General features: G+C 42.2%; 3 protein-coding genes across 5 annotated transcripts; 1 reads left to right on the plus strand and 2 right to left on the minus strand.

Annotated features, from left to right (window-relative positions):
* Window positions 1-394: 394 nt before the first annotated feature.
* galns (galactosamine (N-acetyl)-6-sulfatase) lies at window positions 395-18909 on the minus strand. Of its 2 annotated transcripts, none has more exons than XM_070904545.1 (14): window positions 18793-18909; window positions 18376-18499; window positions 17666-17740; window positions 17467-17569; window positions 16632-16775; window positions 15785-15851; window positions 14760-14887; window positions 14531-14670; window positions 14277-14380; window positions 10696-10838; window positions 10008-10110; window positions 6259-6380; window positions 2042-2159; window positions 395-862 (listed from the first exon to the last, which is right to left on the minus strand). In XM_070904545.1, the coding sequence occupies exons 1-14, from the start codon at window positions 18907-18909 to the stop codon at window positions 776-778; spliced, it is 1575 nt and encodes a 524-aa protein (XP_070760646.1). In that variant the 3' UTR covers window positions 395-775. The 2 variants fall into 2 exon arrangements, with proteins under 2 accessions (XP_070760646.1, XP_070760654.1); XM_070904553.1 differs by having other exon boundaries at window positions 10008-10120; window positions 10712-10838; window positions 18793-18819.
* A 501-nt stretch (window positions 18910-19410) lies between these two features.
* Window positions 19411-21333, plus strand: trappc2l (trafficking protein particle complex subunit 2L). Of its 2 annotated transcripts, none has more exons than XM_070905480.1 (5): window positions 19411-19464; window positions 19740-19912; window positions 20361-20448; window positions 20991-21070; window positions 21165-21333. In XM_070905480.1, the coding sequence occupies exons 1-5, from the start codon at window positions 19432-19434 to the stop codon at window positions 21208-21210; spliced, it is 420 nt and encodes a 139-aa protein (XP_070761581.1). In that variant the 5' UTR covers window positions 19411-19431; the 3' UTR covers window positions 21211-21333. The 2 variants fall into 2 exon arrangements, with proteins under 2 accessions (XP_070761581.1, XP_070761590.1); XM_070905489.1 differs by having other exon boundaries at window positions 19432-19462; window positions 19774-19912.
* A 425-nt stretch (window positions 21334-21758) lies between these two features.
* On the minus strand, window positions 21759-24919 carry pabpn1l (PABPN1 like, cytoplasmic). The gene is made up of 6 exons (XM_070910247.1): window positions 24848-24919; window positions 23700-23826; window positions 23099-23166; window positions 22907-23013; window positions 22700-22787; window positions 21759-22095 (listed from the first exon to the last, which is right to left on the minus strand). Exons 1-6 carry the CDS (start codon window positions 24917-24919, stop codon window positions 21766-21768), a joined length of 792 nt encoding a protein of 263 aa, XP_070766348.1. The 3' UTR covers window positions 21759-21765.
* Between the last annotated feature and the right edge of the window lie 1790 nt (window positions 24920-26709).

Consider the following 26709-nt stretch of genomic DNA (forward strand, 5'->3'; position numbering starts at 1 on the left):
GCGCAATACTTTCACACCAGCAGCTACTTGGCTCTTTGACTGAAAAAAAAACAGACATACGTACATAACGGAGTAATTTGTCAAAGAGAACAAAGAGTTTGGTTAATTGCATTTGTAAAACTGAGGCTGAGGTGGACATATTCAAGATAACATTAGCCTTTCTATTACAGCATGATGAATAAATCAACAACACCAATGTCACTAAGTGTTGGACAACAATAAATATTACAGGTTTTAATGTTTATGCATTGAATTCATAGTGACATTATGTGTTGGCTGTGAGATCCATGAACAGAAGTACATTTGTTCACAACAATATTTTTCAGTGTGTGTGTATGTGCTCATCATGCATGCATTGTGAATCTATGGTCCCAAAAACAGTCATGATACAATGTAATAAAATCACTTTTTATTAAAAACCACATTTTGCAGTATGCATGTAAAAAGGATAGAATGAATCCAATAATTGGAATAATCAGAATAAATACATGCCCCCATCTGCTCTCTACATCACATCACGCAGTGCTTTTCCAGAACAGGTAGAAGTTGTGTGGGCTCTTTAAAGTCACAGCCGTAAAAGCTATTTGCATAGTCAATGTCATGTTGTTATATCAACATAATTCCCTTGCTTTTACCCCATGTCCTTCTCTTCAACATTGTACATAAACCATTTGACAAAGAATTAAAAACATGCCCTTTTACGGCTGTTTGCTGTTCTGTAGAAAGGCACAGGTTTTGCTTCCTCATCCTTGTGTCTGGTTCTGCAGTTTTGCTCTCAGTGTGGCCAGTCGCACTTCACGGGCTCAGACTTTGGCACCTTGAGACACTTTCCTAACTTCTCACAGCCTGCAGGGGCCCAATTCTGTAACAGAGAGCGGCCTTCACAGTAAGCACAAGGATTACAGGAAGATATTACTTGTCTGTCTTGTAAATCTTGTAAGAGTTTAGCAGTTTTTCAGATTTTTCAGACTTTTTGTCTCTTGTCCTGTTCCATGAGGGTCTTGGGCTATTAGATGGCCACAGTTTCCTGTCCTGTGTCCTTTATGTCTACTTTAGTCAGAAAAACATCTGACATCACCCAACATTACACTTTCATCAAATTTCAGTTTCTCCTAAATGAAAAACAGGAATGAAAAGGGACTGGAATTAAAAGAATGCAGTAATCAAAATCGCCTCTTTCCCAGACAACAACGGAAAGTGTTTAAGAAAGGGCTTTTTTTTTCCAATTCAATTCAGTTTTGTTTAAATAGCACCAAATCATAACAGAAGTTATCTCAGGGCAAATATGTGAATAATGGCACCAACAGATAATGGCTTGGTTGAGATACAAGATATACAAAGTCAGTAGATATATTAGCATGACACAGGATAAGACATTATGTTAAAGTCAGAGCGCAAACATGATTCATTCTAACCCTACTTAAATGTTTATTTTCTTCACCACAAGGGGGCAGTGCTATGCCACAAATGAATCCACAGCAGTGCCATTCACAATCTCCAGAGCTTGAGGTGACAATTTAGCTGCTTTAAATCATCCTAAAAGAGATTTTTTTTTTTCACAAAAGAATAACACAGATACACACAATCAAGGAGGAAAAGTCCAGATTAAGGTGATATTAATGATATTCATTTTGGAGCGAGTAAATCTGTTGGAGGAACAGTAATAGTTTGCAGGCTTTATGCAGACTGAAAACAAAGATCTCTATTCAGAGACTTTTATTGATTTTCAATTTCTTCATAAAGACTTAATCAATTGCTCCTATGTATTCATTAATCTGATGTACAAGTGTGATGGAGAGAAGAGAGAGATAAGGTGCAAACACGCCTGGCGTTGAAGGCTGCTGGCCAGAAAAGAAACCTACAGTATCTGCTGTAAAAACTGAGCTGGCTTTGTTCCACTGCCTCTGGATGTAGTGGGAAAAGGGTTAGCTGTTATACACAACAAAGACTGTTTTAACCATATAATTATTCTCTTTTGCAGTTACTCTAAAGTGCATCATGAAAGTAAAAGATAGATTTATTTATGTTATGTAAATCTCACCATCACAGCCACGTCACACATGTTAAGCTGGGGAATACCGGGCACCAGAGTCTTCTTATGCTGCTCCACAACCTGAGAGATCCTGCTCAGCACATCCAGGTACTCCTTAGTCAAAACACTGCCAACACACCATACACATGGTCAGTCAGGCTGCAAATAACAATTAGTTTCATTATCTATAATTACACAAATTTTCACGAATCATAATGGAAAAAGTGAAAAATGTTCACCACAATTTCCCAGAGCTTAAGATGACATCTTCATGTATCTTGTTTTGTCTGACTGAAAGTCCAAAACCCACAGATATTCCATTCATTATGATATATTACAAAGACAGACAGCGACTCTTCTCATTTTATGTGCCAGAACCAACGGGTATTTGGCACTTTTGCTTGAAAAATGACTGAAACAATGAATCGATTTCTAAAACAGTTCATTATTTCTCCGTCAATCTACATTTTTTCCTCAATTCTAATCTTCATCTTTTTCATTGAAAGGCTCACAAGTATAGAACACATACATGCACACACTGTTGTTATTTCCCTCTGTATATGTTTTGTCCATTTGTTTATTTTCCTATGAACCGAAAAGCCGAACACACAACCACACATGCAAACACACACAAACACGCTGGTGAGCATCCCCAAATTTGTGCCTCTTTGTCAGGCAGTGTGTGCAATGGATGCTTTGCAAAACATGTATCCAGTCCAAGCTTTACTCATTATATCAGAGTGGGGACATGCTGTAACACACACACACACACAGACAGGCTGTCCACTCGGGCACCCTTTGGGAAAGCGCACTCAGCAGGTGAACTATGTAACCCCTATCCCATCCCCTGTCTCTCAATTACTGCTGTTGGACACCAGTGAGCCCGAGCACCTCTGTGCATTATTATATTCAGTGTGTAAAACACAGGGGCCCTGAAGGCTTTCAAAGGAACGCTGCTCTCAATAGGACCTGTAGGGTTAATGGGCTGTGTGTGTGTGTGTGTCTGTGTGTGTGTGTGTGTGTGTGTGTGTGTGTGTGTGTGTGTGTGTGCGTGTGTGTGTTGGGGGAGTGGGAGTCTGGTGGCGTGACACACGGACAGACAAATATCAGCAGTGCAATTACACCCCTGATACACTCGCCGGCAGCACCTGTGCCAGCCTTCCATCCTCCCTCCACTGCAAACCCAACCCTCTGATTGGCCCCTGGGGAACATGTGCATGTGTGTGAGGTGAAGTGTCAATTAGAGTAATAACCCCAGGCCCTGTCCAGCTCACACCTACCCTCCCTCTTAGATCTCCCACAGGGCAGCAAGGCTTCCTCCATCAGCCAACACCTGCTCCTTTCCTTGATACTCTCAGTCTTTACTTTCCCCTACAATTACTCGACTGGTAGTGCACTGGCTGCAATTAGTCTTTCTCCTGGTGTGCCACATTCGTCATAAGCTAACCAGCTTACGCATTGTGACCCCCAGCTGATAGGGAAAAACCGGATTACTCCCCTCGGTTAAAAATCAGACATTCAGATTAAATTGCCTCAGCTATCTAAAATCGCAAATTCCGCTTTCGCCCCGATCATGATCAGCAAGAGGGATATTTCATTCCCCTCCTATCTGTGCCCGCTGCTTATTGTTGCGATTCATTTTGTGATAAGTGATGAAGCAGCTTAATAGAAGTAAATGTAAGGGAGATTTATCAGGCTGCTATAAGTATTTGGTTTCTCCATACAAGCCTACAAGCAAAGCATGCCATGCACTGAGAAACTTGCATAAGACACTAAGTTTTCTATTGTTTTGTCTATGTGCTGAAAATCTTACAGTGCAGACCTCTAAATCAAAAACTAATAATATCATTTGTTTATGCCCCCTCTGCAAACAAATAATAAAAAGCCCACAGTCAGCACTGCTCATTATCATGATTATAACCCTTAGCCTACTGGTGTAGAGGCAAATTCTGGAATAATAAGCAGGCTGTATGCAAATGGAGTCTTTTGATTTATAATGTATGGCACCCAAGGGGGATGGGGGCATTGCTCAGGTGTGTCACCACTCTGATTACTGATTCATAACACTATTGCAGGAACACACACACACACACACACACACACACACACACACACACACACACACACACACACACACACACATATACACATATACACAAACAACCACGCAGTAGCAGAAGGTGGGGGAATTGAGGAGACAATCAAATACATCTGTCCTGCCTACACCTCCCCTCCACCATCTTCTCCACCCCGGTGGAAATTGAGCACTTCAGTAAGGACTATTGATTGGGGACACAAGAGCTTGGTGGCAGGCAGCAGATGAGGCCAGACTGTGCAGGGCTGCCTGCAGTGTTGGGGCTGGGACTACACGCTGGATGACCAGGGGGCTCTGGGGACGCGGAGCTGAGGTATAGGTGGTGAGAAAGTCGGATGTGTTAACCTCACGGCCTTAGGTCACAGAGATGGAGGGCGAGCTGGAAGGCAGCGAAAGGCTTTGAGCAAATCCAGTGGGGATCCTAACTCACGGCGTTAGGTCGGTGCAGACCTGGTTGGGTCTGTGTTTCATCCTGGACAGATGGACCACCAACACAGGCCTTGTCATCCTCCAACTCCAATCAAATTTGTCTGAAGAAAAGGTAGCTAGGCCTCTGTTTGTAATAAATTATAAGACAGCTAAAAACTACTGTATTTTTGCTCCCAAATTGTCTCCTAATATAATTATAATGTGCACTGTGTTCCTGTGTGACTGTTCTGGAGTGGGGCTTGTGTGTGTGTGTGTGTGTGTGTGTGTGCTCTTTGCTATATCACAGGCTGCGACAGTAGTGAAGGTATGTGTGCAGACAGGCCCTACATCATCTTAAGTGGCTCTTTAGGTGCAGACAGAGATTAATGATGGCCAGGCAGCCAGTCCAGCTGGGGGACCGAGGAGCACACGGACAAAACGCACACATACACATGTGTGTACACACACACACACACACACACACACACACACTTAACTAGGATGGAGGAGAACGGTCCCAGTGGATGCAGAGGGACAGCAGCTGAGTTTTGAGAAGTGAGCTGAGGGGTATAGCAGTAGGGGGACAGAAAAATGTAACAAGGGAAAAAGTAAGACAAAAGTTTAGAGAGGAAGGAGTGAATAGTGCAGATTAGAGTGGACAGAAGAAGAACGGCGCATGAACAGTGATGAGGGGGGCGGGGGTGACCTTGTGGACGAACTCAGTGACCCCGGTGAAAAATGAGGGTGCATTTTTGGTCCGAGCGTGCGTGTATGTGTGTGCACATCTAGCACTCAGCACAACACATGGCTGCGTATTGATTGGTTTTTGATTTTTTTTTTTTATTCTTCCAAGTGAATAGCGAGGCTAAAAGGTGGGCAATTGAAAAACAACATTAATGTTTTATCATCCAATCTCACTTCAGAACTGAAAGGAGTTCGAGCAGGAGGCAAAGAGGAGATAAGGCCAGAGCAAAAATATGAGAGGCAGAGCTGCAGACGGCAGAAAAGAAAGGTCAAAACAGGAGGTTTTATGGCTGGAGGGAGACAAAGCGCACACTGTGTGCAAAAGAAATATTCTCTCATCAGTGCGATTTTGAGATTATCTTCATGTATTAGTCATGGTGTCAGCTTATGTCATTTGTTTGTAAAAGATCACATAAATATTCTGCATTGACAGTTCTCAGTAAAAGACGATACTCATCTACCTTTGCACCCTTATTTAGTACTAGTCTTAGTTCAGCCTTGACTGTCTGCGTCCTCTGGCGTCACTCTCCTCTCTGCGATTCTTAACTCTCTTCTGAGCCGAGGTAGAGGCACACAACACGGCATTAAACAGCACTCGCTCTCAATTTAGACCTGAACAATTTATCTTGCAATTTTAACCTGCAGCGGTGCACCGGAGGGTTGAGGACCAGATAGTGATCTTTAAGGAGCTGTTTGCAATCACAAAGAGAAGGGTGTAATCAGGCGCGCTCTGGCTGAGCGGATCAATCCGCCGCCTTCTTTTTCATGCCACTGAATCAGCATTGATCTCATACACATTCTGTGCTACCAATAGGCAAACTGCCTTCCCATTCTCACCCCTCTCCTCTTCCTTTTCCAACATCTTTTCACTTGTTCCCGGTTGACTCCCCCTTCCTCCCTCTTTCATTTTTTCCTCTCCTCCCCTCCCCTTTGGAAATCAGCTGTAAGCAGAGCTGATGTTTTTTTTAAAGGAACTAACCTGATAGGGGACTTCTCCCCAGAATCGCGTCCCAGGTGGAAAATGATTGGCTGCATTGTGTGCTCTTTCTGGTCATGAGTAGTCACACCCGGGACCTCTTGACCTGGACAGAAGTTGATACCCTGTAAGAGAAAACACACAAAAAGACTCAAACCTTTACTAAAACAGCTGCATATTGATAATATATGTTCTTCATTTGCAGCTAATCTTTATGTTTAATTAGATTGACTAATAATTATGTAATTAAAAGGAGGCAGAAATGTTGAGGGCTCCCAGTTTATTCAAGCAGACTTCATATCTAATAAGGTAACTCAAGCAGAATAAGGATTAGATTAGTGACTGATAATGCAGTATAATGTCTTTTGACAGCAGCAGATAGAAAGAGAGTAAAGTCATCATTTGAGGAGGAATGAATGAAAACATGAATGAAGACATTTCTTCTCTCCATGTTTCTAAAGTATCTGATGTTACTTTATATTTATTTTTAAACCACTTAGAGCATCTCACATCTAAGCCCAAGCCCTGTGGCCCCGACTTCTGTATGTAAGCTGGAGTAAGGCTGCAACCCACCATAGCAGAGAGCAGAACAGCCCTGTTTTAGCTACAAAGCTCTTATAAATTAAATATAAAGATCAGCCTTTCTCTACAGAGCAACCTAACACAATACTTGAGGTCAGTCCCACAGGTAAGAAAAAAAAATGTGCTTTTACCCTTAATGCACCACATAAGTGAAACGAAAGAAATAAAAACAACAAAAAAAATAGATCCTTACATTTACACTGACATTTTGTCAATAACTATTGACATTATTTTGCCCTTTCTTTAACTTGTTTTTTGCTATGGTGTGTGTCCAATTTGGTAATTTTCAATGGTCTATATTTGATTCTTTTACATGTTTTAGTTGAAATGTGAACATGAGGACTTTTCTCTGTGTGTTTTATCATGTACAATTTTTAAAAACTGTACTGAACCCAGCTAAAGACGTCTGGATGTGTAGATTTAGGCTTGCAGCCACCTGCTACTCTGAGCTAAATGCTTAATCTCATTGTAGTACTGTCTATATCCACACCGTCTTCCAATCCTTTGCGTTATTTATGCAGCTAACTGTTGGTACATATCATAAAGGAGTTTGAGTCGTTGGCAAAATAGAGGACTTTTCTTCCTTGTGCTGCCTCTCCTTCATCTCTCCACGCCTTTGCTCCTGCTCCCCGACTCTATTCTCATGAACCTGGCAGTGATCGCAGCCTGATTGAGTCACACTCACTCCTCCAGTACCCCCTGGAGATCTGCCCCCTTCACCAACACACACACACACACACACACACACACACACACACACACACACACACACACACACACACACACACACACACACACACACACACACACACACACACACACACACACACACACACACACGTTTTGATGAGCACAACTAATATTGAGAAAGCGTTCATCTGTAAGGCACTGTTGCTGCCCCCCTCTGAGATCGCTCAACGGAGCACCTCAAAATACATATAGAAGAGAGAGCGTGAGAGGGATTGACACCCCCCGCCCCGCAGAGCCTCCTCTCATCCAGACTTGCCCTGTCTTTTGAAGCCAACAGCTTAGAAATGCAGAAATGAATGAAAAAAAAACTCATCCCAGAGGAGCAGCAAGAAAGGCCTGCTGTGTGTATCTCTCTGACTCTGTCTCTTGTACCCAAGACATAACAGCAAGAAGCCCATATCTCCCCTGACATTAATGCTATGGATACAACTAGGCTGCTTTCAAACTGGAGCAGAGCAGTCGCTATTACAAGATAAAGTGCAGGAGCATCCAGGGGAGGCAGGATAGATTTTGGAAAAGGAAATATTTTGTGTCTATTTTGATCCAAAAGGGAAAAACTATGCCTTGGAGGTAGAACAAACACTTTATGTACATTTTGGCTGAATATTTAAAACAACATATACTGTAAACATATGTACTTTCTACTTTAGGGATATAACAAGACTATTTGACGTATTCGACAGACATGTAAAAATTGCAGTTGATCGCTGGACCACTTTGCTAAATGTTGATCAGTCCCAGGAGGTCTTCATGTGCTGCACACTGCTGTAATGTATGCTCTTGCTTTTTGCCATAAAGTCACTGAACTAGATTTTGTTTAGCAACGTTAATGCCACGAGGTTCAATCTAGCTCAAGAGTTCAGAACAGGGACCACTGCACAGCCTATCTCTTGTCAATTTCTGCAACACAACTAGAGGAGGACTAACTAGGTGTCTGGGAAACAAGTCATGTTTCAGTCTTCATTCATCACCTTATGAAGTATTCCACAAGGTGTAGCATAGGTTACTCAGCAGTCCAGGTACAAAAGGAGCCACAGCCACGACAAACTATATTTCGCAATATTAACATCACTACGCTGCCTCGAGAGAGTTTGATGAGAGCCGTTTAAGTCTGTGAAATTTCTCATTTTCCTCATGGCTGAGCTGCACGAACACAGGCAGGACAGAGCAATACGTCTCTCAGCTATTAACCTGTAATTTCGGTCTTCTTCACAGACACACATCTTCCCTTGTTTATTTTTCACCACGGGCCAGGAAAAACAAATTGTATTTTAAAGTATTACCAAAGCCAGAAGAGCCAGCAGGAAAACATGATATTTTTTTTAAGGTTTGACAGACAGGTCAAACTGAAGCCAATATAGGGATTTTAAGGGTCAAGATATTTTCGAAATGATCATTAATCCATGTTATTCCTGCAACAGACGGCCTAAACAAGGACCTTGAAACATATTTTCCTTCTAAAGGTAATTTTCAAAACATTTCATGCGTAGTCTGATATGAGTGTATATGTCAGTTTGTTTACATTTTTCATGTTTATAAAATGCGCTATGGGTTATGAGGTGGACAGTTTAAGGGTTCAGCCATAGTGACTTGAAACATATTGGGGAATTTAATGTTCCCTTGTAGGAGCTCAACAGTCGCTCCATAAAACACACACACAGACACATATATATGGAGAACCAAACATACATGTGCATGTCCTTTCTCTCTTTCTCATGTATACACACACACACACACACACACACACACCAATCGATAGGCAACTCACAGGCAATCACACGCCATTATTTGTGAAGTTCCACTTCAGTTCACATGAGTTGATAAAGGAGGCTGCTATTGATTCAGCGGCCCTGAAGGAGAGAGCAATTTAAGCGACCGATGGGGCATAAAACAAACTGGATCACAGGAAAAGCAGAGCCATGGAGGGCGGACAAGAGGACATGTTTTTATGGACAGAGGAGAGAGAGAAGGATGGTACTATTCTGCTTCTCAAGTGTCAGATTTCACATTTCTCCTGATGCATTTAATCAGCACCGCGTTGATGTAATTACGGCAGAGAGATACTGCTGGCATCTGCCTTCCTTTCCTCCTTTTGAGCTCCGTGATGCCAAAAGAACAAGTCTACAATGTCGGTATGTAAATGGAGAGGAAGAAAATCTCCACTGGAGTTTGAACAAACAAGTCAACTGGTTGATGAATGATGTAAGTTTGCCAATATGGGGGCTCTTCATTAATATTCATTACGCTCTGATGTACACAGCAGTCAACTGATGAGCCATTTTCAAGATAACACCAACAGTGAAAGTGTTTGTGTGTTTGAGTAAGATTAGGAGAGACAAAGAGGGAGGATGTGGTGGTGCAAATCAAGAACTGAGGAAACAGAGATGGGACGGGGTTGCTGTGTTTAAAGGGAGTCTTACGCTTTTGAACTCCTCCCATGAGTTGCTCCAGGTCCAGTAGTGGGCCTTGTATTGCCCAAGCCTCACAGCCATCAGCTCATTCCCACGGTAATAGAAGATCGGCCTGTTGAGGATGAGGAGAGGGAGAAATGATGCTCAGAGGTGTGAGCTTTTTTTATACCCATTCTCGCAATATTTTCAACATCCAGTGAGGGAACATGAACTTTATAACTCTCTAAAAATCACTGAAATCATCAGAAAATATAAATTCTCCTCACTTACACGAAACAAGATAAAGAGTCTGCAGCGGCTCTGTGGGGCTGTACTGTGGCACAGCTGTGTTTTGAGCTAAATGCTAACATCCGCATGCTAACATGCTCACAATGACAATGCTAACATGCTGACGTTTAACAGGTTTAATGTTTACCATGTTTATCATCTTAGTGCAGTGTGCTAGCATACTAGCATTTGCTGATTAGCACTAAAAACAAAGTACAGCTCAGGTTGATGGGAATGTCATTAGGTTTGCAGATATTCGGTCATAAATCAAAGTATTAGACATGGCCAAAATGCAGCCTTGTTTATCTCTTGCTCTCTCTTGAAACGAACACTGCTCTGAAGGGGATCTTGGTCCTAAAGTAATGGACACAAACATCACAAACTTCGAGCCAACTGGTAAAATCCTGTAACAGCTAGTGTGTGCACTCGCCTGTTTTGGAGTGTGTGTGAGCGGTTTAGCAGGACTGGTGTCAGGTCCAGCCCATCGAGGGCTCTGTCATCAGGAGGGCTGATGCCGGCCAGAGCCAGACTGGTGGTGAACAGATCCATCACATTGGTCAACTGGAAATTCACCTGCAAAAGGACAATGACATTTTAAAAAAACACTACCACTATCTGCAGTCTGAGACGCCACTTCACACAACAAGGTGAGTTAGGATTGAAAAAAGTGAAAGAAATGAGGACTGGCCAAGTGTCCTCTCAAGGACTACAACTCAAATTGGTCCTCATTCGTCCTTGGTAAGTGTATACTATACACACACACACACACACACACACACACACACACACACACACACACACACACACACACACACACACACACACACACACACACACCAACTATTTAATGGCAGTATCTCTTGTTGAGTCTCTCTTGCTTCTAATTTCTGCCATCAGTGGCAAATAATCCAGAATGAACCGTTTCGTGCTCCAGGAATACCACAAGCTTGCTCTTATACGCCGGATTTTCTTCATGAACGCAAACAAAATAACAATGCATAGTCATGATAGGATGTTTGTATGTGTGGTTGCATGTACACATGTAGGAAAGAGGTGCATTTCTTCAGTCTCCTCTCTAATCTCTGCTAGCAGGTTTATTATAAAAAACCTCCAAAACGCCTCTCTTTCTAAATGAGTTTTTTGGGGGTAAAAGGGAAAAAGGAGGAGCGAAGAAGAAGAAGAGGAAAGGAAGTAGGGAGAGGACAAGGCCCGGGCAAGCAGGCGGCTGGAGCTGGAGCGGGCTGGTGTTTTATCTCCTTCTCCCAGTCCCAGTGAAAAGCTTTATTTTATTTATAAACTTTGAACTATTTTCAGATAAAATGCCATTTTTTCGCTGTCATCCTTGATCTTCCGTTCCATTCTCTCCTGAGCGAGCCTTAGAGGGAGACGGCACGCTCACAATCAGATAGCGCTATCAGGCCTCTGCAGCTGCACCGCCATGTGCCGCTGTGCTCCTATCGGCAGCCAGCACACATACAGACACAGACACACACTCACACACACAAGCTCCTAAGCACTGAAATGAATTCCCTTTTCTTCTGTATCCACAGAACTAGCCACAGAAAAGGCTTTGCAATGCATTCCATGATCTATCTGCACATCCAGACACTCTTTCTCTCACACACACACACACACACACAAACACTAACAGATTTAGTCCGTCACTTCATTTTTCGTTTTTTTAAAGTCCCCCTCACACAGACACACACAAACCATTAAAGAAGACAGGACAAAAGGACACAAGAAGAAGCAAAACTGACATTTAGTTGGTAATAACTTGACCAAAAACTTTCAGACTCAGACTGGTCTGATAGAGGAATTTATCCCACCAGTTGCCATCTTTTATTAGCTCTGCCCTCCTTTGCAGTCTACACTGAACTTCATTCTTTCTTCACCCTTTGTTCTTTCCTTTTTTTTTGACTGACTCATCACTCTCTATTAACGTCACATTCTCTTTCCCTCTCTTTTCTTTCTGTGCTGAGAGTGGTGATGCTGGTTATCTGAGGAGGCAGTGCTCCTATCCCCGTCTCTACCACTCTGCCTGTGTGTCTGCTGCCTGATAAAACACAACAAAAGGGATTGCGACGCTCGACAACATTGTGGGGCCGACACCCCACCCACCTCCCCCCATCTTTGTTCCTACAGCCACCACCCTTCGTCATTCTGGCCCCCTCGCCCCCCTCAGGCACTGGGAGAATGCTGAATCTGCACCTGCTTCAGACCAGCCATGCTCCTTCATTCCAGTACACCTTCTAAATATGAGTGAATGTCAACTATTTCCTCCACACAAGTCAGTTGAATTAGTTTCATCACTCAGATGCATCCACAGATAACAGGCTTTTTTTTATCGGTTTAAGAGTTATGAAGTGGTCTTTCTATCATCAGTCGCCCACGCCCCAAAAAACTTCTCCTCATCTTAATGCTGTAAAGATGCATCTGTGCTCAGTCGGTCCCATAAACCTGCTGAAATCCCCTTTTTAACAAAGGCTGTTTGTTGTCTCCAGCATTTTGCTCCAAGAGCTTATGGACGTTTCAATGCACAGATCAACAGAGATTTCAGAAGACTACAAATAAGAGATGAGGCAACCCTGTGCCTGGCCTGTGCTCCCTCCCAAGCAGCACAGAGTGATAAATCCAGAGCTGTGGAGTACAGTAGCTCCAACAAAGCAGCTTTGTCATCACAATCCCAGATAGCTTCAGGGAGGATCTATTGACCCTCGTTCTCACAGCCAAGCCACAGCTGCAAATACAAATACAGACACACACACACACACACACATTTAGGTGTTTTGCGATGTTCTGCATTGGTAGTAATATTATTTACATCTGTGTCTCCTCTAGAAAGTTATCGGTCACACATACAACTAATCCAACATACATATAAAAGCATGCATATGTATGTAGGCATAAAAAATCAAACTGAAATTACTCAGACATGTATACACAGACACATTGGTCAATTATAATGTGGCACAGGTGCAGCAAAGCCCTGCGAACACAACAACGTTCCTGGCAGTGTGGCAGTGCCAGCGTCTTTAGCACTCCTCCTCCTTTTCTCTTTTCTACACCAGCCACCTCTTTCCTTTTACTTTACTTCTTCCTAGCTTCCTTCCCTGTACACCCCCCCCCCCCCTCCCCCCCTCCGTTCCTTTATCCTGAGCGCCTGGCATATTCAGATACTGAAGTCCTCATTACAGCTCAATCCAACCTCAGCAAACACACAAACAGATTAGCCGCTTAAGACGCTCCCAATCCCCCTCTCCCTCGCTACTCTGCTGCGCTATCAGGCCCCAGCACACCCCTGTGAGATGAGCCAGGGGCAAGGCTTACTGCAGACTGCAGCCTCCGCTCGCTCCTCCACCAAATCCCTCTGCGTCACAGCCCCGTGTCACAGCTGCCCCTAATACAATTAAAAGTCATTTGCAGAACGCACAGGCTTAGAGGATCACGGTGTGGGTGGGGGGTTAAATTGGGGAGGGGGAGGGAGGAAAGAGAGAGAGTTTGGGGCATTCATTCCAGCCAAACATATTTGAGGAAACAGTGGAAAAAGCGCCCACACGCTTCGTGGCCGCAATCACACAGTATACCTTCACTGTTTCTGGGGTTCAATCACTCCATAGAAGTTGAACATAGTCGAGATTAACTGGTTACGGCGCCGATAGATGAGAGTGTGCACATGTAAAGTGGTAAATGATACACAATGAAACAAAAAGCGACAATCATTGAAAAGAGAGGATTAGTGAAATAATTATTCCTTTTCTCTCAACCTGCTTTACAGTCCTGTACATCGCCTGCAGCTTAACAGAGAACATTTCAGCTCCTGGTACCTGTTGATAGGCAGAACATTAGAGAGCAACAATGCTTTGAAGGAAAGGAAAAAAAAAACTGGCTCGGGATCTGGAGTGTAGTCTGGTCTCTGGAGAAGATGGTAGGGATTAAGTGAATGATCGTCTTGGATTTCTTTTGGAGGTTTTATTTGGTAAAAGCTTTAAATCACGGGGGAATTCTCACCGTGCCCTCTTTGATGTGTCCAGGCCACCAGGCAATGGCAGGTTCCCTCATGCCCCCTTCAAAGGTGGTCTCCTTCCCGCAGAGGAACGGCCCGTTGCTGCCACCTGAGGAATCAGAAGCATGAAAACGCATGAATCCATGCACCAACTCACACACACAGACAGGACAGATAACGCGTCAGACAAAAGTGCACCAACTCGGTTTCACAAAGAAAAAACTGTGTGTGTGTGTGTACATTTGAATCGAGTGCCTACTATCGTTTGGGCCAGACATTAGAGCAGCTCCGTTGTCTGAGGTGAAGAAGACAAAGGTGTTATTTTCTATGCCCAGACTCTGCAGCCTTGATAAGATCTGACCCACGCTGTAGTCTAGCTCCATCACTGCATCACCATACCTACAGAACACAATCACAGCTTATATCATTCTCCATGAGAAATGAATTCATTATAACCTTATGAGTCAGTAAGGAAGGATATAATGTACCGGCCTCGCTGGCTCTTCCCTAGGAAGCGTTTGGAGGCATAGATCGGGGCGTGAGTGGCGTCGGCTGCCCAGTAGAGGAAGAAGGGCCGCTGGGCCTTAGTCTGACGGAGTATGAAGTCAAGACCTTCCTGTAGAGGTGGGAGGTGTGAGCGAGTGTTACAACACTGTCAGTGCAGATGTCAAACCCCTTACTAGAGCTTCATTCACAGAACTGCTGTCAAACTGTATAAAATAAATAACCTCTTTCTCACTTGCTTACCACTATTTCTAACCATGTTTTCAGTATGTAATACACAGCAGTCCTGCAATAAACACAAGCTTCATGAAGGTTTTTGTTAAAACTGTTTTCGAGAGGTTTGTGGTGCTGTTAAATTCTAAATAAAATGTAAATCTGTATTTACAGAATGAATTTCACTTAGAAAAGTCACCATTTATAAACTAATAAATGGAAAAGGACTACTGGCTATATGCCAAACAATCAGCACAATTAATAACAGCACTACTGAAACCAATCTGGTCTTATAAGACATGCTAATATGAGCTTTACAAAGCTCTACTTGACAGATCCATCCTCTTCTTGCGAGGACATATTACACCTCTCAAGCATGCAGTGTGTCTCTGCAGGCTACTTTTGATCCCTTTAGGAACAGAATGGGAGAGATTGACGTAGGCAGCAGAGATAATCAAGACGAGTGTGCGCAAAAGTCGACAATCCACTTCTGCTGGTGAAAGGCACAGTAATGATCAAAGGCCAAAATCAGGCTTTAATTGCAATTTTAATTTGTTAAATGGATTTATGTTATTGTGCTTTTATGTTTTGGTGAGCCAGACAATTTTCCCCTCTGGTCGACAATAAAGTGGAATTCTATCCTATTTCCTTCTATTCTATCATATTATATTAAGAGCTTAACAACGGAAACTGTGAAACAAAATTGGGTGTAGCTGACATACTCTGCTCCACTGAAAGGGTTGTATCATCTGAGATAGAGACTGCCTTAAAAAAATACAGGTGAGCCTAAACTTACCATCAAGTAGATCTGCGTGAGGTTGGACTCTCCGGACTTCCTGTCAATCTTAAACTCCTCATAGTATCTGGAAAGCAATGATTCATTAAATAAACCTTCATTATTAGTTAGCCAACATCCCATCTGAATACCTGCTGAGGCCACACCATGCCATCTCTCCTCTGCTCATTCAACCGCATATAATGATTCTTTCACAGTGACCTGATTGGATTGTCAGGGCTTTCAATCTGCCTCTAAATTGACCAAAACTACTCCACACAATATCATAAGGCAATGGAAGGAAATTTCCCTCTTGCAGAATGCGTTTGCGGGAGATTTTTGTGAAAGACATATTTGGGAAGTCTCAGCAGAGCCGAGCAGAGGGAACTGTTATGAGGTGTTGCTGAAGCGTGGCGCGGCGAGCAGAGAAGCAGTGACAGGCATCTCTCTTTCTTATGCTTCACTTCCTCCAGGTGTCTCCGCATACAGCCAACGCAACCTGCCGTCTCTTGAGGGCGTGTGTGTGTCTGTGTGTATATGTGTCTATGTGTGTGTGTGTATGTCTGTCCAGGGCCCAGGTATACAGCGCTGATTAAACCCACGGCTAAGCGAAAAACACGCCCGGCTGCCAGTTCCAATGACCCTGAATACACATATGGCTGTTTTGGGGAAAACAAATGGGCGGAAAATGGAAAACACAAGCACAGCTGGTACAGAGAAGGAAGAGGAGGGGAGACACTCAGCTCATCCAGAGGCGCAGCCAGCCAAACTATTCCACTGAGTCATGGGGAGAGAAGATTTTTATAGATTTTCAGGCTCTGTTTCTGTCTGCTGATATGTATATCTGAGTGCTCGTGTGTGATACTACCTGCCAACCATCTCAGAGTTGTTGTAGACAGGGATGTTGGGTTGGATGCTGCTGTTGTAGGGGCCAAAGTGGCAGTTCGGTGCACCAAACCATTCATCAAAACCATTCTCCAGAGGCAGGTACTGTGGTCTGTGGCCCAGATGCCTGTAGTGACAAAGAAAGTGCACTCACATGCTGACAGGCACGTAATCACTATTATGGTGGCAAAATTGTGAAGATGTTTTTAAAATAAGTAACCATTTCTAGGTGAATTACTACAGAGCAAAAAAAAAAAGGTAGATAACATTGTGTTTGATAAATCATCTCATCTTATCTAATACATCTCAAACAAGCTTCACGCTGAAAGGAACGCCAATCAATGGATGCCTCAGGGATAGGAAAGATTTATTTAACAATCTGGTATAAAATTATTGTATACTGTGTACAATGATATTCAGGTAAGTAACATGATTTGTAATAAATTGGCTAAAACATTGCAAATAATAATAATATATATAATAGCAAAAAGGCATTTAAAAAAAGTATTTTCCCAATTTACTTTCCCACCAAGGTTCAGACTGTTAATTCATAGTCATGGCATGCATTTATATAATAATTTATGGAAATCACTTTACAATTTGCCTCTCATTCACCAGTTCACATCTCGTTGGGGTTTGGTGTCTTACTCAAGGACACTTCAGCATGTGGACAGGAGGAGCCGGGCATCCAACCCTGTGATTAGTGGACGCCGCTCTACCTCCTGAGCCACGGCCACCATCACCAGTCATCATCAGCATAACCTCTAAAACTTCAGAAACCTCTAAGAACCCAGATTAAAGAAAGATAAAGAGCTCACCACTTGCCAACTATCTTGCTGGCGTAGCCCTTTTTCTTCAGCATCTGGGGTAACAAAATCTCATCCTTCGAGATTCCTCCCACTATCTCCTGTGGCGTGTATGCTATAAAAAAGGTCAGAATTAAGTGTACTTTCTAGACTACGTAATGAGAAAACCTGAAAGGAATTATTTGCAGCTGGATAATTTGTTCGAGTGTACCGTTTCTGGCGTGGGCATTAGTGGTGTAGAAGCCGTTTCTGACAGGCAGCCTCCCGCTGAGAAGTGCAGCTCTGGCTGTCGTTAAAATGACACAAAAAAGTAATTAGGATTTCTGTATGTTGGTCTTCTAAATGCTTTTCAGCATAAGCAAATTCAACACTTGTACTTTATTGTCACTTAATAAAAATATGGATTGCTCTGGCATGCGTCTCAGTTTTGATGTGTACATCAAAATCTTCTCAGCTTTTTGAGAATTTACTGTAACTACCAACAAAAACTGTAACTGCCTTTATTTATCAACTGCTATTAATGGCTGTGAACTATTATTATTCAACTAATTATGTACACTAATCACTGCTATCAGAGGAAAAACTGTACATCCACATTTGAACTCAAAAAGAAGAAAAGATATCTGTTCAGCTTTGACTCCCCAGCATTTCTAAAGTTTTTATAACTTTACATGAGCAAAAAGGCACACAAACTCTCCTCTGAATAGTATTTTTCACGGATATCTTCATTTAAGTTACCTAAAAACATGAAAATTAGTAGACTGGAGTTTAAAGGTTGTACTCTTTTTTCATTAATCAATTTAATGAAGTGACAATAAAAACACAAGTAGAGATAGACGGCTGCAAACTGTGATGAGAGACTGAAATTATTCCAACATCTTGCAAAACAGGAATTGCTGGTTCAGGTTCTGTCTGACTCACATGGGGAACAGAGTGGGTTGGCAGTGTAGAAATTTGGAAGCAGCATGCCCTTAGCAGCCATGGCATCCAGGTTGGGGGTCTCTCTTGAGGGCTCGCCAAACACCCCCAAGTCCCCCCAACCCATCTGAACAGCAGAGAGAAAAGTGCAGAGTTTAAGTCTTGCCTATACATTCACACCCAAAAAGGCAAAACAAACATGCAAGCACAGACATAGACACTATGTACAGGCTGCAATGTTCAGTGACACAGTGTACTCATCAGAACCCACAGACAAAAAGAAAAAAAACAGAGAGAATGAAAGCGACAGTGAAACATATTTTGGGCTCTCAAACTCATTCAGCGCTCAAACAGAACTGTACTGCTGAAGTGATGAACTGACGTCTCAAGGACACAAACCAAGAAGAGAAAATAACTTACGTCATCCATGAGCATGATGATAATGTTAGGAGATGAAACATTTCGTGGCTTTTCTGTCAAGGAACAACATATTACTGCACAAAAGAGAGTCAGAGTTATAGCAGACATCCCTCGCATTGCTATGCTGTAGTCATATGAGCATCAACTTCGAGGAAGTGGTTTGTTTGCCTTCATGCGGGTCTTCAGCGTAACACTTGCGCATACACGGTAGAGCAATTGTTTGCTTGAATTTATTTATTTGAATAAAATTAAATTAAATAAAATTTGATTTATTTTTTAAATTGAATTATGAACGTGGTGGCGTTATAAATTAGGTTAAACTGTTAAACTAAATGTCCGTAAAAGTGTTCCTCGATATTTGGTGGATTCAAGGACTTCTGATAAATGTTGTACATGCGACAAAAAAATTCGAAATCGGTTGGAGAGAATACAAAAATGGACCATTTAACAGATACTTTTGGTCAATAAAACTACAAACTCACAATATAAATAAGTTATATGAATAAAACGACTAAAACTCACGGTGTGTATAATGACTGATAAAAATCAGGCACTCTCATGTTTGGCCACTTTTCCAACAGCGTTTGAATGCAGCATATCACGTGACAGCATCTGACAGCTCAGAGGAGGAACTTTAATATGGCGGTGTGCATAGCAGTGATCGCGAAAGAGGTAATGATTGCTGTTGTTAAATGTCCCGTGTTTTATCCATTGCCTGTTTTTTATTGTTAAAATATTTTCTTCATTCTCATATTGTCTCTAAGCAAATGTCGGCTTTCTCTGAAGGTCCAGCAGGTTGAAATACCCAAACAAAGCTAACGTTAACAGCTAACAACATTAGCATACTTTCAGGCTGGCTGCTGTTACAATTTGCTACATCATTGATGAGATTTTGTCGTTAACAGGTTCGTTGTTGTGTGTCTGTGCTGTTTTATGTCCTCTCCCAGAACTACCCGCTGTATATCCGCAGTGTGCCCACTCAAAATGAGCTGAAGTTTCACTACACGGTGCACACCTCTCTGGATGTGGTGGAGGAGAAGATCTCAGCAGTGGGCAAATCTTTGGGAGACCAGAGAGAGCTGTACCTGGGTCTGCTCTATCCCACTGAAGACTACAAAGTGTATCCTTGTTTTAAGGGTTAGGTAAAAGTCAGGTTCTTGGAGCACTTGTCTTGTGGGCGTACAAGACAAGTGCTCCAAGAACCTGACTTATCTTTTAATTAGATCATCTTTCTTGTACAGGACTGTGGTCTAAGGTTGATTATCATTTTAACAAGATGGCTAACACATATTCATTACACCTGAAGAACACAACAATAAATGTACACCTCTACCAATCAAGACAAATGCTGAAATCCTTATATATGCCCATATTCCCAGATATGTAGACCATTGCATTCATTCTTTTATTGTTATTGTAAAAAGGTTAAAGTCTGGATGTTAAGTGTATAAGACTTATTAATATATGTGCTATAAAATAAAATGGCATGTCAGTCAGTGGACCTGGAATCCATGCACTGTAAATAGTCTCTTACAGGGGGAACCGAATATCCTTAACTGGTAAACTAGATATGGATATGTAACCAACAGCAAGGTGAAATTTGTCATTGTTGTGGACTCGTCAAATACATCATTACGGGACAATGAAATTAGAAGTGTAAGTTGATCCTATTGCATGTTTAATCATAATCAAATGCAGCTCAACAAGCATAATTCTCCAAAAGCTACATTGGTTACACTGGTTGTTTAATACACATCTACAAACTTTGTTCTCTCTGTCAGGATGCTGATCTAGTTATACAATATGTGTGCAAGTGCTGAATTACACCTTGTTGCCCTATGCCTCAGCTTATATTTTATTAACCAATAGAAAAGTGTCACCTCAGTCTCCCACTATGTGTGTCATTGTAATGATCTGATGGCTAAATATATTTAAGATAATTCCAGAAAGGATGATTCTTTGCATGTACAAAGAGCTTTTCTACATTTTCTCAGTGCATTCATCTGGGCAATTTAGTAATCCTGCCCCTAGTGCTGAATCCTTACTATACACAAATCACATATTCAAAGAAATATCAAGAAACCTGAATATAGTATGAGTATGCACACATACATGACCCCACAATACAATTTGCAATGCGTTTGTTCATGTCAAACTTTTGTTTTAATAGTTTAACATGGTAACTTGCTCTATTCCAGATGTTCAGAAAATTACACAACTCTTTTACCGACGTAATGTGCAACCCATTCCACAATCCCGGGGACCCCATTCAGTCTAAGTGAGTTTATTCTTTTGACACCTGATATTCAAAGAGTTGTGTCAGATATTTTCCTAATGTAGCAGTGTTTAATTGTTGACCTGTCATTCTCCAGGGCCTTCGATGGCATCGTATCTGGGATGATGGTGCCAACTGGCTGACATCCCTTCCACCCTTCTTCTGAGCCTCCACTGTACAGAACATCCCTAATCCTTTTTTTGTTTACATGTTGCCTTGATTATTGAAATGCATAAGTAATAAAACTGAATTGTTGTTGTACATCACTGCAAGTGTGTCATTTTACTACAAATGGAGCACCGGATCATTCTTTTATTTATTCATTCACTTACATAGCAAATAACTTATAAGTTATACATAGGGAGGATTTATACATAACATTGCAGGCAGCAACACAATACATTCGCATCGATTTGTAAAAACGGTAAGAGATGCAAACTGCATAACAACTTGAGGATTGTCCCATGCATTCACAGCAACATAAGCTTATAATGCAACACCTCTGACCCCAGTCTTCGTTCTTCACATCTCATCTACTTGAAGGACTGATGAGGGGATGCAACTTATAAAGTCATCTCTGCTGTCCACTCGGGCTCTCTCACATGATGCTCAACTCAGTAACGCCTGGAAACACTTCTTTAAAATTAAATCAGTTCTATTCACGCACTTTGTTACATATGCTGGGAAGGTGGGTAGCGCTAGCGCTGTTGAGGGTAGTGCGGCCCACTTGACCCTGCCCCCAACTCCTCTGACGGCGGGGTGATGAGAAGGAGACATGGGTAACGTTTAGGCATCTGTTCATGGTAGTCCATGTGTCCCCACTGTCTCTTCCCCACTGAGGGGCCTCCGTAGTAAGGGTGGGGTGTTTGATGTTGTGGCCTGGTTGACTGGTAGCGGAACCTGCCTCGAGAGCTGTTCTGGTATCGGGGTGGACGATACCCACGGCCTCTGCCTCTGGTGTGGCCACCTCTGTGTCCTCCCCTGTCTGTGGTGCTGATGCCTGGCATGTTGGTCCTCTTTGGCATTACCTGCAAGCCAAAGAACACGTTTTTAACTGGTGGTTTACTGGTTAGGATGATTGATTAGTGTTTAAAGAAATACCATGTTTGCCATTCAACAGTGATAGAACAGAAAAACCTAAATGTCTTGATGCATAGAGGGAGATAAGCTCAAAACGTGGAAAATGAAAACTTAATGGGTGCTTTGACTGCTTTGCTTAAAAAAGGATCACTGGAATGAAAATTAAGTCAGCTCAAAATGACATAACTTTGTTTCTACTTCCACCAAACGGTGAGTAAGATTATCTGCAGTGCACAGGTATTCCTCAATTCAGAAGGAGGGATAATGATGAATCATGATAAGAGGAAGTGCTATAGTGCAGGCTATATAAGGGCATCCCTTGAGCTCTACCAATCAAATACTCAGTTTAAATACGCCCTTTGCCATGACTAAATCAAAACACATATACCTGACTATCAGCCCATTCTAAAATCTAGTGTTAGTAGTACCCAGGCTGCTGTAGCCTGTGTGTGCAACCAGTGCATTATCACTGAGATTTGACAGACTGGTGTGATTAGCCAACTAATTTGAGGGTTTTCCTTTAGGACCAACATGTAATGTAGTGCTCCTCACCTTAAGGACTCGTCCTCTGAACAAGGTCTCATGCAAACCAATAGCACTATGCACAGAGTCTCGATCCGAGAACTCAATGTAAGCAAAGCTGTGAAAGGGGAAGAGAAAAGACCAACATGCTTATTGTTGTATTGTAAGGTCAAACTGTGTCAGGTAGGGAAAAAAAAAAATAAATAAATATAAACGGTATGCACAAGTTGAACCCACCCCTTGGGATGGCCGGAGAACCGGTCACACAGGATGGTAACTCTGTTGACTGGACCACAGCCGTTGAAATGGATCTCCAACTCATCTGCGGTAGCTCCATAGTCTACCTGGGATTTGTTCAACAGTGTGTCAGATCAGAAGTGTGAAAAGAACATGCTCAGTATGAACAAAAGACACACATACAAGTCTTACATTTCCTACATAGACTGATCTGTTGTCTGCGTCTATCCTCTCCTCAGGAGTCATATTGTAGAAAGGTCCTGTGGAGGAAACAAAAACAAAATTGTATATGCTGCTTTTGTACATGCAATATAAAGTATGCACTTTCTACACTGGGGGTCACTCCAGGTGAAATGAACACAATGATTACTTTCACCAACATATCTGTTTCTTGCATCATCTTTGACAATATATATATATATTCCTCTATCTATCTCAGAATCTGGATCCCCTCTGATCACATCTCTGTTCTGAGGAGGAACCAAAAGGGAGGAAGGGATGAGGAGACGCATAGAGGCAGAAAATAGCCACAGGCAGCGAGGAGGACCCTTCTGGTTCTCTGGGGCTCGCTGCTTCGTCTCATTGGGCAGTGATGAGGCACACGTGAAGCGTCCCAGGTGTTAGCCAGATGGTGAAGGATGCCGTTACCTCACCTGCCTGGAGGCTGCGATGCTACACACCTGGCTAAAAATACGCTGTCGAGGCTTCCCAAATGCACAATCAGTACTTAGCTGTACACCAATGTGACACAATAACAAACCACGAGGCGGACAAGACCCGCGGGCTGTCTCACCAGGTCGGGGACTGCTGGTCAGGAGCTGCATCTCTCCTGCATCACACCTCTCTTCCTCCTCCTTCAGTCTTTCCGTCTCTTCTTCCATCTCTAGCTCCTGAACCCTGGCCTTGATGGCTGCCAGCTCCTGAGACACACAAGCATGGGAAGTAGAGCATGGAGTCACTGTGGACTGAAGCTACACTGAAAACCAGACTGCTGACAAATTAAAAAAGGGAAAACCTGAATGAATGAGTGCAGAAACATAACAGATAACAATGCTTCCATACAGGGCACAAACGGTTTAAGAATGAAAATGATGTGAATTATATGCTGTGGCCTTCAGTGTCACCAGATCTAAAGCCAATGTGACACCTATTGGAGGTTCTGGATCATCAAAACATCAAATAAGAGGACATCTTTTGGATGAATGGTGTTCCCTCAAAAAGATGTGTTGAGTCTTTGATGAGGCGCATTAAAACTGTAAAACTGCAGGCTTTTCCTTTAAATGGAGTCACCCATGTATCTCTTGTGATATAGAAGGATACAGTGATTGCCTGGATATTGTGTTTTTCTGTATTAAGAAAGAGAAACTATTAAGAAACTATTTTCTGAAAGTATTGGTTTGATATCTGAAAATGAAATGACCAGAAGGGATGGACTGTTTCTGAACAAAATGGTCAAAGTATACATTTTGTGAAAGCACCAAATGCTCCCAAAAGATACCTGACATGGATTTTAATCAAACATATATGGAATCCGTCACATTTGATTCGGCCCAGATATAAGTCAGTTTCACATGGCTGCTGGCCTGAGGTTTCAGGACAACAGCTATAGGTGGAACAGGGTTTTAGTACCATCAGTTATTTAAGTGCCCGAACCACAATTTAGAACCACTCTGTGTTCAATAATTTCAACCTGGACCTGCAGTGCACCTGATTGGCTCCATGCCGAACCATTCACTCAGCGTGTTGTACGGGATGTGGCTCACTGATGTCGTTCTTTGCACATCACGTTTATCAGTGAAACAACGATACTACATAGCATAGCTTATGTATGCGCTTGTTTGTCCCAAGTGACAATCGTCATTCGCTCTCCCTACTGACGTGCGTGCAAACAACAAACGTGACAGCACCCTTTTGATTCACTGCAAACACAATGATACCCACCGGGTCCTCGGCGAAATGCTCCCCGATGCACTCGCCCTCCAGGTAGCCGTACTCCAGATGATTTTCCGCCATGCTCACTGCTCAAACATGGCATCTGCAAAGCCGACCGCTAGCTTGCCGAAACCGCCGCGAAACAAAAATAAATCTCTCACAGTAAAGAGACGGCTTGATGGTCCACGGACGCGACACCTGACAGCATATGAGGTAAGCTAATAGATATCACCTGTGAATGAGACTCATGACGCGCTGGATTGATTGACAGTGGCGCGCACGTGAGAGAGACGCTGGAGGAGGACGTCTTCGTCCCAGTGGCGCACCAACGAGGGGGCCCTCCTCCTCCCCTTCTCTGCCCTTAGTACCCATCCCTCTCCTCACCTCACCCACATGATTTACAACTGTTTACTACAATAAGAAATTGTTCATTCACAGTAAATGGCCTCATTCTTCAAAATAAAACGGAATTCCTTTGATAAAATTGGTTGTATTTGATAAATTGTTGTAGTAATACTGAGGTGTAATTTAAACTCCATACTAACTTCTTCAGGAATGCTACAAGACTATTGATTGTTCAGAGTTTGCATATTTCATGTAAGGTACCTGAAGGCTTTTATCACCGCAGACATTGTGACTGAATGGAAAAGCACAGGTGTTACTAATAACGAAAGATGGCTCTGTTGTATTCAAGTGTCCCAGTGAGCCATGACAGTGTGACAGTGAGCCAGCATGCACAATACCAGCACCCGGAAACTGAAGCAGCTAAATGGAAGTTCAGATGTCATTCATTTTATTATTTGCACCTGTGCTTTTTCTACTCTGACTGTGAAAAATACCTATTCTACTTTTGTATTTAAAAAAAACCCATACACAAACATTAGAAAACTACAAACTTTATGACATTACACCACTGGAAGAATATGTTTATTATATGTGAATATGAAAAAGATAACTTTGGGGTTGGAAGAATCAGAGTATTTCATTCTGTCTGATAGTATCTCATATATTCAGTTGTTCTAACTCTTCATTGAAGCTTTATGATTTTTTTATACTGAGTGAACCCAAAACCCACCAGTTTTACGGCGCTTTCCATCATATGGACATATTCTAGGCGTCTTGTGCATTTTCAACACAATTCTTCAAAATTCAGCCTGATGCATTTGGTATCAATGGAAACTTTAGGATCTCCACTAGAATTTAAAATAACAAAGTGTGGGTATAAACTGCAGATCTGAACTGTAAACTGGAAGGTGTCTGAGATACACTGTGTATGAATATATGTTTTTAAGCATCTTTCAAATTGTAAATACTATTTTGTAAATAGTAAATTGTAAATAATTGTGACAGTAATATAAGATCAAAGACATTGAGTCAGCTTGTTTGTGATTTGTTTGTGTGGTATATATGATTTTTGTAAAAGTGTATTGGACTGTTGGAATATATTTTAAATAGTTATACTGTTTTTTCAGTGCGTTCTGCTGCTATCATATTTCTGTAGGCATGATGTGTTAGTGATGATTCAATCTCAATTGATAATTTTCCTTTTCTGAGGCTTTTAAAAAAAGAAAAGCAACTAGAGTGATGAATACTTCATTTCATGTTTTAATTACACAGTTACATTGTTCAACACAGACAATAACCTGAATTAGAATGTTTTACAGCTTCACACATCCAACAGAGCGAACAGTTAAAGAGCGGTATTAGCAACAGGGAGGAAAGCATGCAAGAAATAAATACAAATCAGAATTTAATTCTTCTGGCACAGTTAACTTCATCTAAAAACGGCAACAGGACCTTTTGAAGAGGGAAATAAAACAAAAGGAGAAAGATCTTCAAAGCGCCAACCTTTCCTACAGAAACATGTTTTT

Source organism: Enoplosus armatus, chromosome 1 (assembly GCF_043641665.1).
Source record: "Enoplosus armatus isolate fEnoArm2 chromosome 1, fEnoArm2.hap1, whole genome shotgun sequence".
Taxonomy (NCBI): domain Eukaryota; kingdom Metazoa; phylum Chordata; class Actinopteri; order Centrarchiformes; family Enoplosidae; genus Enoplosus; species Enoplosus armatus.

What these genes read in the sequence shown, in the direction of transcription:
- galns (XM_070904545.1), bottom strand. Translation starts at nt 18,909, where the DNA reads ATGCGAGGGATGTCTGCTATAACTCTGACTCTCTTTTGTGCAGTAATA. An exon ending in TCACACACACTCCAAAACAG is followed by an intron (nt 10,111 to 10,695) that starts GCGAGTGCACAC and finishes CATCCTCAACAG; the next exon opens with GCCGATCTTCTATTACCGTG. An exon ending in GGGGAGAAGTCCCCTATCAG is followed by an intron (nt 2,160 to 6,258) that starts GTTAGTTCCTTT and finishes GTGTGTTGGCAG; the next exon opens with TGTTTTGACTAAGGAGTACC.
- trappc2l (XM_070905480.1), top strand. Translation starts at nt 19,432, where the DNA reads ATGGCGGTGTGCATAGCAGTGATCGCGAAAGAG. An exon ending in CCCACTGAAGACTACAAAGT is followed by an intron (nt 19,913 to 20,360) that starts GTATCCTTGTTT and finishes CTGGTAAACTAG; the next exon opens with ATATGGATATGTAACCAACA. An exon ending in GGGACAATGAAATTAGAAGT is followed by an intron (nt 20,449 to 20,990) that starts GTAAGTTGATCC and finishes GCTCTATTCCAG; the next exon opens with ATGTTCAGAAAATTACACAA.
- pabpn1l (XM_070910247.1), bottom strand. Translation starts at nt 24,919, where the DNA reads ATGGCGGAAAATCATCTGGAGTACGGCTACCTGGAGGGCGAGTGCATC. An exon ending in GATCAGTCTATGTAGGAAAT is followed by an intron (nt 23,014 to 23,098) that starts GTAAGACTTGTA and finishes AACAAATCCCAG; the next exon opens with GTAGACTATGGAGCTACCGC. An exon ending in TTCTCCGGCCATCCCAAGGG is followed by an intron (nt 22,788 to 22,906) that starts GTGGGTTCAACT and finishes CCCCTTTCACAG; the next exon opens with CTTTGCTTACATTGAGTTCT.